This window comes from Notamacropus eugenii, chromosome 1, assembly GCF_028372415.1.
Source record: "Notamacropus eugenii isolate mMacEug1 chromosome 1, mMacEug1.pri_v2, whole genome shotgun sequence".
NCBI classification, from domain to species: Eukaryota; Metazoa; Chordata; class Mammalia; order Diprotodontia; family Macropodidae; genus Notamacropus; species Notamacropus eugenii.
In genome coordinates, this window is record NC_092872.1 from 542,258,875 (window position 1) to 542,279,912 (window position 21,038).

The 21,038-nt window shown below is 40.9% G+C and overlaps 2 protein-coding genes across 5 annotated transcripts in view; one reads left to right on the forward strand and one right to left on the reverse strand.

Moving 5' to 3' along the window:
* The window catches only part of LOC140518842 (polycystin-1-like protein 2), a 110,787-nt gene that overhangs the window by 87,613 nt on the left and 2,136 nt on the right, over window positions 1-21,038 (reverse strand). Inside the window, exons 2-10 of the mRNA XM_072631308.1 lie at window positions 20,507-20,905; window positions 17,326-17,424; window positions 14,961-15,010; window positions 13,294-13,411; window positions 10,786-10,993; window positions 9,205-9,322; window positions 8,371-8,524; window positions 5,515-5,691; window positions 495-640 (exon numbers count right to left, since the gene is read on the reverse strand). Of these exons, the coding sequence (XP_072487409.1) occupies window positions 495-640; window positions 5,515-5,691; window positions 8,371-8,524; window positions 9,205-9,322; window positions 10,786-10,993; window positions 13,294-13,411; window positions 14,961-15,010; window positions 17,326-17,424; window positions 20,507-20,905 (1,469 nt within the window). The remainder of the gene's footprint in view (window positions 1-494; window positions 641-5,514; window positions 5,692-8,370; window positions 8,525-9,204; window positions 9,323-10,785; window positions 10,994-13,293; window positions 13,412-14,960; window positions 15,011-17,325; window positions 17,425-20,506; window positions 20,906-21,038) is intronic.
* Window positions 1-21,038, forward strand: part of BCO1 (beta-carotene oxygenase 1) — a 152,640-nt gene that overhangs the window by 33,843 nt on the left and 97,759 nt on the right. The window lies entirely within an intron of this gene.

Below are 21,038 nucleotides of genomic sequence, written 5' to 3' on the forward strand. Positions count from 1 at the left end.
CATATATCATCTTGGGGTTTCATTTTCCTCATCTGTAAAATGAGGCTAGTGAACTCAATAGTTCCTTAGGTCCCTTCCAGTTCTGAATCTATTATCCTATGTCCCAATTCTCTAATAATCAGGCATACAAATAAAAATAATAACTCATATTTATGTATTTCTTTAAGGTTCGCAAAAGCATTTTATATATATATTATCTCAATTTATCTATACAACATCCTTCTGAGGAAGGTATGCTTATTAGTTTCATTTAAAAATAAGGAAACCAAAAATGAGAGGTTCAATGATACCACTTGCAAAGCCCTATTCACTATACTACAGTGCCTCTTTCTATTCCAGTTCTGTTATATACTAGCAATGTAACTTTGGACAAATTACTTGACCTCTCTGGACCTCAGTTTCTTCATAAGTAAAATGATGAGATTAGATGTTAACTTATGAGGTCCCTTCCAGCTTTGAAAGGAAGGGTGGGAGTGAGAGAGGATATGACCTACCTTGACTGCTACGTGGGTATGGACTGTGTCTCCAGCCTTATTAGCAACAGAAATGAGAATCTTCAGAACAAAGTTATTTTCTTCCTCTCCAAGTGGCAGATAAACTGATGGGAGTTCTGGCTCATGACCACAATAGAGGCATGAATCTAAAAATAGGAAGATGAAGAGTCAGGGGAAAGAACTTTCTCAGAGTTCTAGAAAGATAATAAGCCCTACAAAACAAACACTACTGATCACAGAAGCATAAACACTCGTAACAAAGACCTTACAAACACCAATTCAGTAATAATGCAAGAAACTAAACTAAATTTAAGTACTCGTGGTTTGGTAATTAGTAACTTTTCCTGAATGCAGTCATAATTTTCAGGATTTCCTACCACAGAGCAAATTTTACCAAAATCTATAAAAATTAAGTGGTACCAAAATGACTAATACAGAAATATTTTACATGATTGCACATATATAACCTGTATCAGATTGCTTACCATTCCAGAGAGGGGAGGATGGGAGGGAGAAAGGGATAGAATTTGGAATATAAAATTTAAAAAACCCAATGAATGTTAAAAACTATACATGTAATTGGGGGAAAATGTTATTTTGAAAAAACACAACTAAATGGTACCCACTGGAAAATTTTCTCAGAATCCATTTTATATAGAGGTATAGCCATCATCTTGGGGCTAGATTGTCTGTCCCTTAGAGATGCCATCACTGAAACTTGGAAAGCCAGAAGTGTTTCTGTAGATGTTACCTAGAGTTCCCATGTTGCTGTGGCTTTTGACCTTGAAGGATTTTGGTGAAGAGGCAGTGACCATCAGAACTTTATAGATGGTCACCTCAACCATGACTGAGCTTGCCATAACTTCTTGTGACAGTGTGGAACAATGGAAAGAGTGCTGGGTTTAGATTCTGACTGCCCATTAGAATCCTGGCTCTGTGATTGGCTGTCTGTGTGAGCTTGGACAGATCATTCAAACTCTTTGGGCTTCAGTTCTTGATCTGTAAATTGAGCGGGTTGGACTCCATGACCTCAAAGGTCCTTCCAGCTGTAAAACCATATTCCTTTGAACAAGATGGTTGCTAAAATCCCTATCAGCTCTAAATCTGTGATCCAATGACTATAAAACTTCCTTTTCCCAAGTGCGAGCTGTGCCAGGAGCAGCTAATTCCATTGTTTCCACCACCTGCAACCACCCAACCCCCTAGAGCGGATTTTCTCCAGAAGAATCCCCAGAAGAGATCATTTGAATAAACTAGCCTAGCTTCCCTTGGGACAAAATGGGATCATAGGATCACAGAATTAGGATTTGGAGGGATGTTAGGTGTTCTAATAGCCAAGAGGGTAAGACTCTTTCTCCTTTTTTAAGAGACAGTATGGTATAGTGGAAGACTATTAGCTTTGGTGTCTGAAGACTCAGGTTCAAACCCTGCCTTTCACTTGTTACCTCTATGACCTTGGGCAAGTTACTTAACCTCTCTGGGCTTCAGTTTCTCCACCTGTAAAAATGATGGGGCTGGACTACAGATGTCCCTTCTTGGTCTAGATCCTATGACATGAGTAATGTCATTTTATAACAAGCCTCCATTTCACTGTAACCAAGGAATCAGGGAAGTCATTGTGGATGCTGGTATTTGACCTAAGATTCAAAGAGGGCCCAGAGTTCTAGGAGATAGAGGTGAGGAGAGTAATCTCATTGACATAGGTGTTCTATCAGACCACATCCTGCCCATACATGCCCATCTTATACCATTCCTTTTTAAAAAATATTATTTTAACACTTGGACTTGTGGTTTCTTTGGTAGTGGGCACTCCTACAGAAGACCACTACTTGCTTAGAAATTTATAGTCTGAGGATCACACAGACAAGATATTGCCAAGGTACAACCTGAACCCAGGTCTTTCCGACTCCAAGTCTACTCCCTAACCACTGTGCCATGCTGTCTCTCTTCTGTCCATTAACAAGCATTTGTTAAATATCTACCATGTACCAGGCACTGCATTAGGCACTTAGGATAAAAACACCAAAATGAAACAGTCCCTGACCTCAAAGAGCTTACATCCTGTGGAGGAGAATGATGTGTACATATCTGAGTATATCCAAAATAAATCCAAGAATACAGTATAAATCTAAGCACATATAAATATGTGGTAGTTTAGAGAGGAATGATACTAGCGACAGGAGAGATAAGGAAAAGTTTCATGTAGAAGGTAGGGCTTGAGTTGAGTCCTGGAGAAAGTAATGGATTCCCTATTAAAACAGAGGTGAATGAAAAAGCATGGAGACATGGATATGGAGTCCTATGTTTTAAGAAGGCTGGTTCTGCTTCTGATAGCACAGTCTCTTTCATCAAGGTTAGAGGTGATGATGGTTGAAACTAAGGTGGTGGCTGTGTGAGTGAAGAATAAAGGACTGATGCCAGAGCTACTGTCATGGTAGAAATGTCAAGATCTGGCAGCACTGGGATGGGGGAGAGGAAGAGAAGGATAGGAAAATATGGAAAGCAAGAGAGAGGAAAGAAGAAGGGTGAGACAGGGAGAGGGAGAGAGGGGAAGAGAGAGAGAGACAGAGAGAGAGAGAGAGAGAGAGAGAGAGAGAGAGAGAGAGAGAGAGAGAGAGAGAGAGAGAGAGAGAGAATAATGTCAAGGTTGAAAACTTTGGAGAGTTGAAGGATGCCGGTGCCCTCAACAGAAATGGTGGGTTTAGGGGGAAATGTCAGTTCTGTTTTGGATTCATTGAGTCTGAGATGTCTATGAGACATCTAGTTTTCTGCTGAGGAAGAGGAGGTCCAGAGAAGTGGTGAGGAGTAAAGCTAGTGTTTGAACTCAAGGTCTCTGAGTTCAATTTGGGAAGAGAAGGAGGATGTTCCTCCAAACTCCAAGTCTTGAGGTGGGAGTGGTACTGGCATTAGCAGGAGACATACTGCCTGGGTGCTAAGTATTAGCGTACCATTACTCTGTAGGGAGTTGAAGATACGTACTTATTTGTATAATGAAAAATGGATCATTCCCATAGTACCCGAAGGGGCCCATTTGATGTGGACGGGCAGGTGCTGTGATATCCAGAAATATAAAGGTTTTTGAAGGTGCAGAAGCAACTGACCTCTGAGGGCACTTTTTGAGTTATTTGGGTAAGGAAGGGGCTCCAGAGTGATTTCTTTATATGGGTTAATGCCTAGAAAGTTGGTCCCTTGGGGAAGATGAGTAGCACCATTTGCTAGAGAACATGAGAAGAAGAGGAAGAGGAGAGGCTGAGGAAGTCAGCAAAGAAGCTGTGTTATTAGAAGCAGAACTGAAGAAGACGGTGGTCGTAGGAGGTAGAGGGCAGAGTAGTGACTGGTGGTGCCTAATGAGAGTTATTGAGGAAAGAGTGATAAAACAGACAAAAGGGCCCTGGAAGGGAGCACAGGCATTAAGGAGCAAATCTTGTCCTCATCTATTTTGGGGAGATCTCTCAACTTTACACTTACTTAGATAGGAGTTTTTGAATCAAGACAATTATCGATAAGCATTAAGTGTCTGCTATGTGTGGGTACCCTGCTAAGCACTGTCTGTATTTGTAAATTTTTGTAAAATTTGTAAAATTTTTTAAAATTAATTTTAGCTTTGTGAACTTTAGTGCTCATAACAGGAACCAGCTGCTATCCTTGGGGTAGTACCAGATACTATTGGTTACAGATACTGCTTAACTAAGGTTAATGAACTAGAGAACAAGTGACACAATGAATAGGGTACTAAAGACCTGGGTCCAAATCCAGCCTCAGACATTTACTAGCTCTATGACCCTAGATAAGTCACTTAACTTTGGTTTGCCTTAGTTTCCTCAACTGTGAAATGGGGATTACCATAGCACCTACTTCCCAGGGTTGTTGTGAGGATCAAGTGATAGCACATTTATAAAGTGCTTAGCACAGTGCCCAACACATTGTAGGTGCTTGATAAATACTTGTTTCTTTCCCTCCTTCCCCAAAATATACCTAGGTCCTTCATATTAGGAGAGAGCCTCTGATACATGGATTAAATTTTCAGTCAGCATCATATCAATAACTAATGGTTATACATTCACTGGTCCCAGATTTCATCAAAATTCATCAATCCCAATCAAAGTTATCATGAAATGAATAGTCAAGATAAAACAGAAACCACCCTTGACTGAAGTCCCAATCTCATATTTGTTCCTACTCACACACATTACAACAGGTAGATATTGCATAGGTGAATAGATGTGGGCTTGGGAAACTAAGATCCTTCCCTGTCTCTCCTTTGCCCCTCCATTTTCTTCAGACTAGTGGTAGTGAGGGAGTGGTCTTCTGGGATGGGAAAACTCAGTAGAAAAAGGAGACAAGAAAGAGACTTCTAATTTCATAGGATTTAGAGCTGGAAGGAAGCTTAAATTTCATCTGTTGTTCAATTGTGTCCAACTCTTCGTGACCCCATTTGGGAGTTTTCTTGGCAATGTTACTGGAATGGTTTGCCATTTCCTTCTCCAGCTCATTTTATGGATGAGGAACTGAGATAAACAGGGTTAAATGATTTGCCCAGGGTCACACAGCTAGTAAGTGTCTGAAGTCAGATTGGAACTTATGAAGATGAGTCTTCCTGAGTCTAAGCCCAGTGCTTTATCCACTGCACCAACTAGTTACCAATAGTCTTCATCTCGTTCACCTCTTTTGTTTCATATGAACAACGAATCCAAGAGACATCGCCTAGTATCACACAAGTAGAAGAGAGGTAGAAAACTGAGATTTCAAGTCAGCTTTTCTGACTCTAAATCCCATGATCATTCTACTCTGCCACATTGCCTCTCACTGGTGGAAGGATACCCTGTTAGTCTTCTTTCTAAAGTGAGCTGAAAGATAGGAGTCTAGACTACTGTGGGGAACTTTTGACACTGAAAACTTCATCCCCACATGGGCAATTCTACCTGTTCCCAAATTGCACACCAGCCCCTGCAAAGACATAGGGACTTCTGAACAGTTTCTGTGGAACAGCCAATAGAAAAAGAAGGTCCTTAGATCCTACCTGATTTCAGGCAGAAACAATAGATGAGCAAACCAGGTTCTGCAGATGTACTGCAGGAGATCCTAAAGCTTGTTAGAATGGTCCCCTGCTCTGGAATGACAGAACAAGCTGGAACCTCAGGAGGATAAAGGGTGCTGACAATGTAGGTTTGTTCTCCATAGGCCCACTTGGTCATTGCTGAAAATCAAAGAGAGGAGACTGCTTTAAAACCATCTCCCTGGAAACATGGAAAAATTTACCTGTCAGATCTAGAGATAAGGAAAGAGTTTATGACCAAACAAGAAAGAGAGAGGATCACAGGAAATTAAGTGGATAATTTTGATTATATAAAATTAAAAAGGATTTGCACAAACAAAACCAATGTAGCCAAAAATGAGAAAGTAGAAAACTGGGAAAAAATTTTTTTTTGCAATTTCTCTGATAATCGCCTCACTTCTCAAATATATAGGGTACTGAGCCAAATTGATAAAAATAAGTAAGAGGCATTCCTCAATTGATGAATGGTCAGAAGATATAAACAGGCAGTTTTCAGAAAAAAGAAATCAACAGTCATGAAAAAATGCTCTAACTCACTAATAACTGAGAGATGCAAATTAAAACTCTGAGGTATCACTTTACATTATATTAGCTATCATGGCAGAAAATGTAAATGACAAATGCTGAAGGGGATGTGAAAAAGTAGGTACACTAATGCACTGTTAGTGGAACTGTGAACTGCTCCAACCCATTCTAGAGAGCAATTTGGAATTATGCCCAAAGAGCTATCAAACTATGCAATACCACTACTAGGTCTGTATCTTAAAGAGATCAAAGAAAAGGGAAAAGGACTTATTTGCACACAAAAAAAATATTTATAGCGGTTCTCTTTGTGGTGGCAAACAACTGGAAATTGAGGAGATATCCATCAGTTGTGGAATAACTGAGCAAGCTGTGGTATATAATCGTGATAGGACACTATTGTGCTATAAAAAAATGATGAGGGGGACAGGTTCAGAAAAACCTGGGAAGACTCATATGAACTGATACAGAATGAAGTGAGAAGAGCTAGGAGGTCATTGTACATAATAGCAGCAATAGCATAACTATCAGCTACAAAAGACAGCTTCTTTAACTGATACAATGATCCAAGATAATTCCAAAGGACTCACAAAGAAAAAACTACCTACATCTAGAGAGAGAATTGATTAATTCTGAATGCAAATTGAATCATACTTTTTTTACTTAAATTTTTTTGTCTTTTTTTATAACAATTAATATGGAAATATATTTTGCATGACTTCATACATATAATTAATGTCATTATTGCTTGCCTTCTGAACGGGTAGGGGAAGGATTGGAGGAAGGAACAAACTGGATTTATAAAGATTTATAAAATGAATACTAAAGTGTAAATATTTTGTAAACCATCTTTCTAGGTCCCATTTCTATCACACACTTCACCCAAGCACCAACTTTGGCTTACGGGAGCTTTATTCTCCTGACTCGCCTCTATCCAGGGCTTCTGGAAGCCTTGAAGTGCAATAGAAATACAAGCTGTTATTGCTGTTGTTTTCTTTGTTTTGCAAACCCAGATTTTTACAAATTGGATTTGTTTAAAGGGAAATGTAACTGTTACTATGTGGATACAGAAATGATTGAACCTACAGGAGGAGCCAATGCTGGAACCTAGAAGTGGAACTGGACCAGGGCTATGGTTCTGAGGGATCATTGGTGACTTTTTATAATAGGTCATGGTAGGGAAAGGACAGAAACCTCTGAGCCTCATCTGAGAGGATGGGAACTCTTAAAGGAGGCTCTTTGCTAATAGAGTAAAGCAGGGTTTTACATCAATGTTCCTTATGTGTAAATGATGTTCCTCTGGGGAAAAAGTGTGTATTTAATAAATAAAAGAAATCCTTTGTAAAGCAAATCATCGCCCTTTGGTTTATATTAAGAGGATGTATGGTGTAGTAAAATAGTAACCAACTTGGGATCAGCAGACCTATTTTGGCCTCCCACTTGTGATCCTTAAAAGCTGCAAGATCTTAGGCAAGTGACTTAATATAATAGGATTGGGGCGGGAGGAAGGACATTAGATGTAGTCTACTCAAATCCCCTTATTTTATAGATGATAGGTGAAGAGACCTAGGATCATGGATCACAAACCTAGAGCTAGAAGGGACCTTAGAGGCCATCTAATCCAACCCCTTCATTTTACAGATGAGGAAATTGCAATTTAGAGGTTATGTGATTTGTCCAAGGTCACACAGATAATAAAACACAGAATCAAGCTGTGAATAAAGGTTCTCTGACTTCAGAATCTAATGGTCTTGCTATTTAGTTTAACTCCATAGTTGTTACCACACCCTTAACTGTTCTGAGACTCAGTTTCCTCATAGTGCCAATCTTATAAAATTCTTATGAGGAAAGCACTTTTAAAACCTTCATGGGCTATAATGAGTTGTCCTCACTGCTATGAGCAGAAAATCCAGATTTTCATATATTAGGTTTGTTTAAAGGGAAGTACATAGATGCTAGAGCAAATATAGAATTGAATGAACCTAGATATAACTATATGTATATATAAATATATCCTATATTTATATATATCTTCCATGACAGGTGCTGTAGTAAACTGGATAAAGAACTAGTCTTAGAGTCAAGACAATCTATGTTCAGTCTTGCCTCTTTCCAGCATGTACTACCTGTATGACTCAAGGCAAGTCATCAACTTTTCAGGGCTCCAAGCAATTCTCTGAAACCATAAATACAGAGCAGATGTTGAGACACACGACTAGAGGTCATGTCCTCACTGAGATTTCCTTAAGCCAATGAATCATGGGTCCAGTTAAGAAAAATTCTTCTATACTTGCCTACCTGTGACTTTAATTTGAAGTGCACCAGTGGCTGAACCCCCAAGTTCAGACAGGAAGGAGCTACTCATTAGCAGGATGGAGGTATTCCTCTGTAACAGCTTTAAGGAGCTTGGCCTAAATCCACTGAGACCACAGACAGCAGGAAGGAGGTGCACCTGAAACATTTATAGACCCTGAGCCCTGTGTGATGCACATAGATCATGAATAGTAGTAGGGTACAGAGTCCCTTTTCCCCACAAGGCCCCTCTGCTTCAGCTCCTACCAAGAGAAAAGCCCAGTCTGCATCACTGAAACCTAACTCCTGGCCCTGGCTTTCAGGACCCTGGCCAGCTGCTTGGAGATCACCAGCAGCTTTCTCCCACTCACCCAGAAAACCACCCAGGGGTTTTCCCATTCCTTCCAGAGTGACCAGGAGCACCAGCATTGTCCATCCCATACCCAGGAGTCCTTGGGACACTTGTATACTAAGAATAGGATTAAGGCCTCTCTTCTACAGCTTGGGGCCTCAGCAGTTTCATCAAGCTCATTTAAGACAGCGTGGTCATGTAATTTGGGGAGTGGTAGAGAGTGGGCAAAATGGCAGAAACTTCACCCATGGTTCTTTCCCCTAAAATAATTTTCTCAGAGATCATATCCCTTGGGTCCTCCAGTGATCTAAGTCCTAAAATTAGACTCCAGTGGCTTCAGAACAAAATACAGAAGCCAGACCCTTATCACATCATCTCAGAGTCTTAAACTCCAGAGGAGAAGTTACCCCTGAAGTTTTAGGCAAGGGGTGGCCATAACACGAGTGCTCCAAGATTAGTGTTTTTAATGCACTTTAAAAAATGCTCACCTTCTCCTGAAAGGAGGTATCTAAATACCAGCTGTATGTCACAGATTTTTGGTCATCACAAGTGGCCCTCAACATGACTTCTTCACTCACATTCACTGGCTTGCAATTCTTTTCACAACTGGAAGAAGAGAGAAATCACAAAATACAAAATAGGAACGTTGGAAGGGACCATTTTCATCATTCACTAAGACTTTCACTAACGAGGCCCCGCTGTAAGATATCCTGAGAAGTGATCATCCAGCCTCTACCTGAAGAGAAGGGAGCCCACCACCTATCAAAGCAGTCCATTCTGCTTTGGCACCGCTCTAATTATTAGAAAGGGTTTTTTTCCTGACATCTTTTCAATTTCCACCCACTCTTCCTGCTTCTGCCCTGTTGTTGGGTCAAACAAAAGAACTTTCATAAGAGTCTGGATGGTGAAGTCAGTAGAGCAATGGTCTTGGAGTCAGGGAGACCTGAATTTACATCCTGCCTCAGAAATTAGCAGTGGGAGCCTGGGCAAGTCACTTAAGCTTTTTTTACCTCAGATTCCTCATCTGCTATAACAATAGCACCTACCTCCCAGGGTTGTTTGTTGTGAAGATCAAATGAGATAACACATGTAAAGTGCTTTGCATACCTTAAAACATTATATAAATATGAGCTATTATTATTACTTATTATCTTTGTTTCATATGATAGCCTTTCAAAGAATTTTTATATCCCCCAAATTGCATGAACTTTTTTGACTGAAAAGTGAGGAAAGACTAGATAAAACCTTCAGGCCCATCATAGTAAACCCATCATCTTTTGCTTTTATCTTCCAACCTTTTAGTTTGGTTCTAGCATGACATTCTGTCTCCCATTTACATGCCTTTGCACCTGCTATTCCCCCACACTGAATCCACTCCTTTTTCACCACTGGTTCTTGGACTCCCTAGCTTTCTTCCTTCAATACTCACTTCAAATACATTTTCTGCACTGGGCCTTTCTGATTCTCACATCTACTACTGTCTACCACAACCCACACACCCCCTGCCAAGTAATTGGTATTCATTTTATATATGTACATTTTATACAAAACATGCATGTACATTTTGTCTCTCCAGATAGAACGAATCTTCTTCAGAGCAGAGATTGTTTTAATTTGTCTTTGTATTCCAATTGCCTAGCATAGTACCTGGCCCATAGTAGGTGCTCAAATGCCTGCTGATCAATTCTCTCCCCACCTTTCCTTCCAGTCCTTGGAGGGGATGTGAGTTCCCTCTCTCTCCCCTTTCTCTAAAGCTTAGATGGTGACAAAACACAGAACCTCCTGGTAGTTCAAATGAGAATATTTGTGAAGAACTTAGCACAGTGCCTGGCACACAGTATTAATAAATTCTCTCTCCCTTCCACTTATGACCTTCCAAAGCAGCTTATTCAGAGCAGAGGACTGGTTATATGGTTATGGTTATATGAAATGACTAATTTACTCATCCATTTACAAATATGTACTGAGCTCCTATGGCCAGGGCCACATACATATATCAGGAGAAAGGAGACAAGAGAAGACTGATATACATCCCTTGCCCTCAAGGAACAGATTCACAAATACCAGACCTGATTTGAGGATGCAGCTTCTGCTCTGCTGTCACATACAGGCACTGCTCATCTTGCCACTGCTCTTCCTGCATACCATGTACCAGAATACGAAGGGTGATAGCAGAATTGGGAGGAGGCAGGCAGAAAGGGTCTATCAGCATCTCCCTTTGGTCTGTGAAGATCAGCTGCTGCTGGACACATTCCCTCCACTGAGGCCAGCAGCTCCCTGCCAGGACAACAAACAAGAATCTCTCTGAGAAAACTGGGCATTCTCTGGCTCATCACTGGCTAATATTCAATTTTTATGGGGGGAGGAGAAGGCAAACTGTGTGCAATTTAGACCTCAAAGCCCTTCAGGAGTGTGTCCAGAGTCAACCCATGTTCAATTCTTGAAGATCCTCAGTCACACAGAAAGGCCCAATTATGCTCCCTCTTCTCTAATTCCTTAGACAGGAAGTAAATCTTGGAGAAATTTCCAGCAAGTTAAAATGAAAAGATTTGTGGACCTCTGACTGCCTTTTCACTGGCCAGAAAATTCTCTAACCCAGAAATGCATATTTCCCAAACACTATAGATAATCAAAATTTCAAAGGTCAGTTCACTCCATTGGTACAGTCTGGACACAAGGAAAGACAGCCAAGGGTGATGGAAAGAGTCCTGGGATGGGAATCAGAAAACTGGGGCTTGAAAGCTGCTCTGTCACTAACTTGTTATCTTAGAGAGATCACATCTACCTGCTGGGCACTAACTTCCTCCTCTGTAAACAGAGGGTGTTGGATCTATGTTCTAAAGGTCTTTCCCTTAGCATTAAATGTTTTAGGGTCTATCTCAGTTCTGGTGGCAGCTTGGTGCCACAGTGAATGGGGTGCTAGGTCTAGGGTCTGGAAGACTCATCTTCCTGAGTTCAAATCTAGCCTCAGATACTTATTAGCTGTGTGATCCTGGGTAAGTCACTTAACCCTATTTGCCTCAGTTTCCTCATCTGTAAAATGAGCTGGAGAAGGAAATAGCAAACTACTTCTGTGTCTTTGCCAAGAAAACTTTAAATGGAATCATGAAGAGTTGGACATGAATGAAATACAATTGAACAACCAGCTCTGGTACTCTATGCTCCAAGAATTCTCTGAGTTCTAACTCACTGTGAATCTAGGTAGGAGGGCAATCCAAGCTAGGAAAAGGCCAGAGTCAAGGTACAGATAAAAAGAGAAGTAGGCATCATTTGGGGCTGAATTAATTAGAATATAAATACCTTGAGGGGCAGCTAGGTGGTGCAGTGGGTAGCATGCTGGGTCCTAGAACAAGATAGATTTATTTTTCTGAGTTCAAATCTAGCCTCAGATACTTAATAGCTATGTGGTTCTGCACTAGTCACTTAAACCTTTTTGCCTCAGTTTCCTAATCTGTAAAAGAACTGGAGAAGGAAGTAGCAAACCACTTCAGTGCCTCTGCCAAGAAAACCCTGTATGAGGTCACGAAGAGTTAGACACAACTGAAAAATGTCTGAACAACCACAAAATATATTGAGGGCCAGGTTATTTTTTTATTTTTATCTTTGTATAACCAACTTAGAGTCATTTAATAAATATTTGTTAAATGGAATCAAATGAAATAGGTTACTGGCTAGAATTAAGAGCATTGCAAGAGATCTTAGAAAATAAAGAAGGAATCAAGTCAGAGGAGGCAGCTGGGTGACTCAGTGGAGAGAGAGCTGGGCCTGGAGTCAGGAAGACCTGAATTCAAATGTGAATCAAGCACTTACTGGGCTGGGTAACCCTTGGCAAGTCACTTAAGCTCTCTTTGCTTTAACCCACTGGAGAAGGAAATGGCAAACCATTCCAGCATCTTTAGCTAGAAAATCCCATTGACAGTATGGTCACCAAAAATCTGACAAGATTGAAAAACTAGTCAGAGGAAACTCCAGAGGTCCATTAAGCAGGAATTGTTATGTGAATAAGGAGGCAATCAGTGATACTATACCTTTTGAGAAGAAAGTACCCAAAACAAGGATTGGAGAAGATGGTTCTTTTACGTATAGCTGGGATCTGGCCCAGATGGGAGGAGGCTTGAGGCTCTGAGGGAAGCAGTAAGAATGAAGCTACACTACTTGAATGAACCTCCCTCAAGCCATAACTGACTTTGTGGGAGCAGTTGGAGCTGTGCCTCAGGATATTAAAATGCACTTATAATCCTTCAGCAACATTGAAACAATTGAGCTTAGCTCCTAGTGAGTAAGAATAATTAGTAAAAATAATAATCTACCAGATGGAATACTTTCTCCTATAAGTGGTTACACACCAGGAGAGTTGCTCTCTAGCTCAGCTCCATTTTGTTACCCCTTCTCTGTGTCAGCATCTCCCAGTGACCTTGGTGTGCTTCTGGTCTCTGTCTCTTCCTCATAGGGTAGTGTCTCAAAATGGTCCCTTGCATCCCCAACTGAATTTGTGTTTAAAAGTTGAGTTGATTATATGGTATAGGTAATACCACTTGACTTAGGTGCCAAGATTGTAACAATGGTTCTGCACCTACCACATGACCACACGAAGTTCAGACTCTTGTTGTAATCTGGCCAGCCCAGAGTCACCATGGTGAAAGGATCCACATACCGACTTGGCTTAATATACAGCTGGCTTTTCCCTTTATCCTTCTAGGGGAGAAATGAAGAATATTGTTATTGGTAGTAACAGCACATACAGAGAGGCATTATGGGGTAGAAGAAGGTCAGGAAGGCCTGCGGTTCAAATCCTACCTATACATATATTGACTGGGTGAGCTGGGCAAGTTATTTAACCTCTCAGTGCCTTGTGCTACTCTTGAAGACCACAAGTCACAAAGCAGGTACTGATCTACCTTGGTAGAGGGCATTTCCTCATTAAAATTTCCCTACACCAATAAAATCGCAGGTGGATAAGCATACACCCACGTAGCCAGATTTCCCTTACCTCAGAAAGGAATGACCTGTTCTGGTAGCATAATCTGGCCTCTTGATCTCAGAACAAAAAACGGGAACATGTCCGTTTTGGCTTTAGTGCGCATCTATCAAAAACAATCTGGGAGGGGTACCAAGATCAAGTTTTCTTGGAACCTGCTTAAATATTCCTGCTCACCATGGAATATTCCTCTGCAAGGCCCTTCTTCCATTGGTTAGTTCCTCTATTTTGGGAGCCTCCATTTTGTGAAGGAGACAGGTCCAATGTTGAGTACCTTATCCACCCTCCAGCCCTTTACTATTCTTCCTTTTGTGTATTAAAATGCAAATTTCTTGTTTTCCCCCTTAAAATGTAAGTTTTATGAGGACCAGGATGGTCTTTCTTTTTGTTTGTATCTCCAGCCCTTAGTACAACGTCATATAGTAAGTGATTAATAATAAATGCTTGTTTCCTTCCTTTAAATAGCTAAATTGTCCACAGCAAAAAGAATGGGCCTTCTGCATTGTAAATGAGCCTTTTTGGTCATACATATAATAGAAAACTGGCACTATCTCAAAACTGAGATTAGAAATATTCATGGCAGCATTTTGTGTCTGTATGGTAGGGAAAAAAATAGAAACAAAGATAATGCTTATCAGCTGGAGAAGGACTGAACAAATTATAGAGTATGAATATAATGGAATACTACTGCATTATAAGAAATGACAAACAGGAATAATTCAGAGTTACACGGGGAAGATTTGTATGAGCTGATGTAGAGCTGACATTGGTGAACAATAGATATCATGACCACAACAAAGTAAATGAAAACAGTACTGAAACAGTACCATAATAAATAATACTGCAACGATGTGTTGAAAACAACACTAACGAAGTGGGGGAAGAAAGAAAAAGAAAGAAACCAACGCTAAAAGGTAGCCAGACTCAGCTCAATCTTGGCTTCAGAGAACAGGAGAGAAGTGGAAAAGTACTGGTACAGAATACTGTATACACCATCAGGCGTAGCCCAGTGTCAGATGGTTTGCTTTTTGTCACAAAGGAAGTGCAGTGATTTAGGACAGTGATAGGAGAAATAGCTTGGTCAGTGGCTTTGGTATGAAACAAAAGATGCTTTAACTTTATTAAAAATAAAGATAGAGATCAATATTTTCAGGGTGGAATCCATCAGTATTCCACTCTGTGTATGTGTGTATCATATGTCATAGTCCCATGAATTTGCATGAGTATCTTTTTAATTGTGAGATTAAGACTTTGAAAATAACTCACATTTTCCCTCTGGAAGTTCATCTTGGATGGCTCTTGGTTAGCAGGAGTTGCTATATGAGACACATGTAATTGGAAGAAAGTGAATATTTTAGAGAGGGTGAGCATATAACAGGTGACTCCTGCCTCTGTTCCTTCTGATGACTTTCTCTGGTTTATAGGAATGATCCTACTGCAGCAAACATGTCTTCTAACTGGGTGATGACAGTGCAACATGCTCATGGGCTCCTCATTGCTGGCTGTATATTAGGAGCATGTGTTAGGGGAAGATGGTGCCCTCTCAAGGAGAGCAGACACACATGTCAAGAAAGAAAAGTGGAAAGAACCACTTCATTTACATATGGAGATGCTCCTGTGATTCACATGTTCTCACATCTTAATTACTGCTGTAGAAGTTCTGTAACTACTCTAGACTTCACTCCTCTGAGGATCTGGGGTTTCATCAAGACAACTCTTTCTTCCACTCTTGCAGATGTCCACCTTTCTTACCTTAGGACCATAGAATCTTAGAGTGGGAAGGGACCTCAGATGACATGTAATTCCACCTGTACTTGGACAAGAACCCCCTCTACAACCTACAGGACAAGGGGGCACACAGACATCCCTTGAGGACTGCCAGGCAAGGGGAGTTCTATGTCCTATAGAAGTCTCCCATTTTACTTTTGGAGAGCTAGGCAGTTGCAGAGAGGATCGAACAGATAGAGCATTGGGCATGGAGTCAGGAAGGCTTGAGTTCAAATCCAGCCTGAGACATTTACTGTGTGTGACTATAGACAAATCACTTAATCTGTTTGCCTCAGTTTCCTAAACTGTAAAATGAGGATAATAATAGCACCTACCTCCTGGGGTTGTTGTGAGGATCAAATGAGATGATATTTATAAAGCACTTAGCACGGTGTCAGGCACATGGTAAGCATTTAATAAATGCTTGTTTCCTTCCTTCCTCCAATTATTGAGAAGTTTTTCCCCTCACATCAAACTTAAATTTACCTCTCTATAACTTCCACCCACTGTTCCTAGTTCTTCCCTCTGGACTCAAGCAGAAAACAAATATAATTGCTCTTTCCCATCATGACAACCTTTCAAATATTTGAAGGTTACTGTTATGTCCCACCATGTCTTCTCTTCTCCAGGCTAACCATCCCCAGTTCCTTCCACTGGTCTTCATGTGGCATGTTCTTGAGGCTCTTCACCATCCTGGCTGCCCACTCCTTTTTGTTTCCCATCTTATCAATGTTCTTTCTAAAATGAGGAGCTCAGGAGTAAACCCAAAGCACAACAGGACTCTGACCTCCTTACCTCTGGAAGCAATGAAGTGAAGTTCAAAATTACAGTTCATTTTATTTTGGCTGTCCTATCACACTGCTGACATATTGAGCTTATAGATGACTAAAACTCCTAGGAGTTTTCCTAACTTCTAGCTGGTCAATAAATGAACTTTACGAGTTTATGTGGGCCACAAATTCATCATCTAATGGCCCAACAAGTGATGAACCTCTTTGACATTAATTAGATTTATCTGCAGAAAATGGATATGTAGCTGTGATATGGTGCCAAAAGCATTGCTTCAAGAAATAGGACACAGGTTCAAATCCTATCTGATTCCTATAATCTATGGAACTTGGGTAAGCTCCCTAAGCCTTAATTTTTACATCTTTAAAATGAAGGGATTGGTCTATGAGGCTTCTGAGGTCCTTTCCAGCCTTGGATCTATGATCTTATGATTTATTTACCAAGTCCACAGTAAATGTTTTCTCAGCTTGTTCAGAATGAACTTCAGGTTTCAGATTTCTGTTCCAGTCTTTAAGAAGTCACTTCCAATGCCAAGATGAAGTATGAGAGGAATACTTTAGCAGACAATGTCTACTCTCATGATAGAGACATGAAATATCTATGTTCTTAGGGCCCTCAAAGACCATCTAATCCAACCCCCTCATTTTACAGATAGAGATACTGGGACCAGGGAAGGAAAGCCACTTATCTAAGATCACACAGATATGGCATATGGCATGTGATTCATACAACCCTGTGAGTCTAGAACTTAGAGGATGTTAGACTTGATGGCCTCTGAAGCTATGGTCCCAGAACCTTCTCTGTTTCTAAGTGCTATCATCTGTAAAATTGATTGTTTGGACTAGGTGACTTTAGGTCCCTGTCTTCCAGCTCTGTCTATGATAAATCCATGATCCCATGAGCACTTGCTAGGGATGCAGTAAAGGCAATCGTTGCCCTAGTATCTACATGTTGGACCATATCTGCTCTGAGGTTCCTTCCTATCCAGAGAATCTAGGATTTTATGCTATGGGACTGTCACTATAGGAGGTTGATCTCATGTGCTCACACTCAGTGCTATGAAATGTTTTCATACCCTTGTAGACAGGCTCCTTAGCAGATACACTGACTCTCCCAATTGTCAAGCTCAGGTTTGAGAAGAGGTTTTGAGCAAGCACTGTGACCAGAAAGGTTCCTGCAAGGAAAGGGTTGAGAAGATGAAGAATCACAATTTATATGTAACAATTCTACTCACATAAGTTTGGTGAGAACATTTTCCCAGCCTTTGGTCTTCTTGTCCGTTGATGACAGTGCTTGCTTCTTCATCTTAGCTGCTGTGGCTGAGACCCTAAATAAGGATGGACCCTAAGGGGGCCTGCCACTGTGGGAGGGGGAGAATCGAGAAGTAGTTTACAAAGGTGAGCCTCATTATCACAACACAAATGGTCCTAGAAATATCTGTTATGCTGTGCTTGTGTATGTTGTTACTTTAAATATGAGCCTATGTGTGAGAAAAAAAAAAGGTAAATTTCTGACAGTCCCCCAGGATATCTCTGCCTGAGTGATGTCTCTCTGCTTACCTGGGAAAAAACATGGGAAAAACCAGCAGATGGGGTGCCATCCTTGTGAGTGCCTATGTGAGCTTCACATTTATCACTTCATGAGTATTTCCAGGGCAGCAGCAGGGTGTCTGGCTAGCTGCTGCAAAGAACTCTTGGGCTCAGACTGTAGGATGAAGCTAATACCACCTCTACAATGGTAGGTGACCCACATCTCTACCATTACCCCTTTTGTATGCTGTGCCCAGGATCCGAAATCTTTGCTGCCTCAGGATAGGATTACCTGGTTCAGGTTCCCTGGAAAGTAATGACCTCTTTCTCTTGCATAATAATCAGAGCTTCTATTAAAATAACACTTTAAGATTTACAAAATGTTTCACATACATTATCTTGTTTGGTACTCACAAAAATCATGGTGCCAGGTAGGTATTTCCATTTTATCGATGACTGAGACTCAAAGAGAGGTTAAGTGAATTGCCCAGAGTCACAAAACTAGTAGTGTTTGAGGCAAGAATTTGAACCCTGTACCATGTTGCATTTCACCATACCATATGCTACTTTGTAGCCCCTTGACCTTCAATGGCTCTTTAGCTACTGAACACAGGAGGGCTATTGTGGAGAAACTAGCCTTGGATCAGCAGACCTGAGAAATGAGAAAGCTAAGAAGAAGTTTGACTCAGATTTATCTGTAGAGAATGACCTAAGATTATGTTCTCTCCCCCACTCCAAAAAAACAGTAGTTGAGAATTTACTAGGGGGCCCAAACCATATTCTCCCATTCTATGTGAATAGCCAGAGGTGTCTATTGCCCTAGTTTCCTAGGACTTTCTCTTGTTACACAATTCTGGTGTTAAGGTTTAAACTGCATCTAGGTCTAGTTAAAACTGGATGGTAAAACTATCTAGCAAGTTTGCTGATACTGCATAGTTACAAGTCCTTCTTCCTCATCCTGAGCTTGCCTTCCTGGTTAATTTTTAGAAACCCCCTCCTCCCCTTTTGCTATTGGTTCATGCTCCCTGTCCCCTGGGACAGTGGGGTTGAGGGAGTTCATATGTGACTGTCACTGACTGCATCTGTGCAGAAACCCTCTTATGTTTCACTTGGCTGTTTCGATAAACCATTCTATCCCATCATAGAGTCCTTATGTGCCAATCGCCAAAACTCCACTCTAAATTTGCAATTTACTGTAGCTCCAAAGGAGAGACAGGCTATGTAAAAGCAAAAATACATCAATAAACATTTATTTTTAAAAGATTATATTTCTAGGTCATGAACTCCTACAAGATTTTCCCCATCAATATCACCATTTTAAAATTAGCCAATAGAATCTCTGTGTCCCTTAACCTCCGATCCATACGGGACTGTGACCTCTGACACAGTCATGCCCTCCCAAAATGGAGAAGTTACATACATGTTGCTGACCTTGTGACACAAGAGTCTTATCATCACCAATCCTATCAACGTTCTCTGAGGTCAAAGGTCTCACGCAACCTACTGCACAGCACAGCACACACAACTTCCCCAGGAACAAATGTAACACAAGAAAACAGACAAAAATGCACAGGAGAAGCCACTAAAGAAAGTCATACCACTATGACTGCAAAGCTCTGACAGAACCTTGCTCTGCTTCCTGACAGTTTGGCTAGTACAATACAACGAGTCAGCTTAATAGCTTGGGCTCTTTCTGTTTTTAATCATCTACCTCTAGGCAGCTTCAGAGTAGTAGAAGGGTTGAGACAGTCTTAGGACTAGTAGCAGCAGCTGCTACCTTCCCAACCCCCTTGATTGCCCTGATTCTGTCTCTGTTGACACCCTGACCCATCTTCCTCAAAGCACTTTTATGAAATCATCCCATGTATTTTGACGTAGTTATGTTTGTGCGCCTTCTGTTAAACTATAAATTTCCTGGGGCCAGAGACTGCCTTGTGCTTATTCTGTGCAGGGTGCTAGGACACCTGGTAGGGTATTAATACTGGAATAGTGTTGATCAGATTGGGAGGGAAAGGGAAGAAGAGTCTTTAAGTCATCATGCATCATGGCTACTTATCTTTTCTTCCTGTATCATAAAAGCAATTTTTTAGTATGTCCTAGGTCTTCTAGCCTAGAGCAATGGGTAGGTTTAGGGGTTTTTTTGGGGGGTTTTTTTTTTTTTGGAAAGGGCAGTATGTTTAGGCAGTTGTACAACTTGAAGGAAACCCAAGAGACTTAAATCTGTCCTTACAGAAAAATAAATCTATCATTAGGCATATCATAAATTCATCCCACAATTCTACAGCCCTCTCTTTGGGGAAGGATGTCAATACTCTGGCTCATTGAAGGAAAACCAATGGTAGGGTCAGGTTGCTTCAAAACACATCAATGGAGCAAGCATTCTGTAAATTCTAATACGACACAGCCTTAACTGGTTATTTAACCTAAGGCTTTAAATTAAAGTGATTGTCATGTTAATACAATCCATACTTCAGCAGGGAAAAATGACAAGTTAGGGGGCAGTAATGCAGTAGAATATCCTGGACTGAGAGTCAGGAGACATGGATTTTAGTCCCCGCTCTGCCAAGACAAGCTTAATGACCTTAAGAACGAAAGCCCTTTTCTCTCTCTGAACTTCATTTTTTTTCCCACCTAAAAATTAGAGGGTTGGATTAAATGGGCTCTGAATTCTAATAAAGAATGTTAACTCTTTGATATGAAAGCGAGAGAATAATAAACAAGCATTACCTTTTTCTGGAATGGGGATGCTGTAAACCCTGGATTCTTTCCCCAAACACTGTTTCACATAGGAGAAGTTTCCACTGGCTCCTGTCACCTCAAATGTCAGCTCCTCAGGGGACCCCTGGGCCACAGACACATTAATGAGAAGATCTTGTCCCAGCTCCAAGTGGTCAGAAACCCAGAAGGCCTGAAGACCTGACAGTGGCTCAATGATATGAACAGTGAGGTTTCTGGAAAGTTTGGAGGTGGTGATGTGGCTAACTGCACAGATTTCCAGATGGTGAACTCCTGGCTGAAGCCGTGCTGTGCTGACCAGGGTCAGATTGTGTGGGATAACCCCTTCCTGGATGGAAGATTCTGCCAGAGTGATGTTATCTGACAATACTGTATAAGTTACCCCAGTTCCTAGGTAGAGGAAGAGGATTTTCAGTACAGTAAAACAACAAAGCACAACATTATTTACATGTTTGTTTGTTATTTGTCTATCTGCTTGTCTTTGTATCTGAAGTAGGCCTGTACAACCCGCAGACTGCAGGCA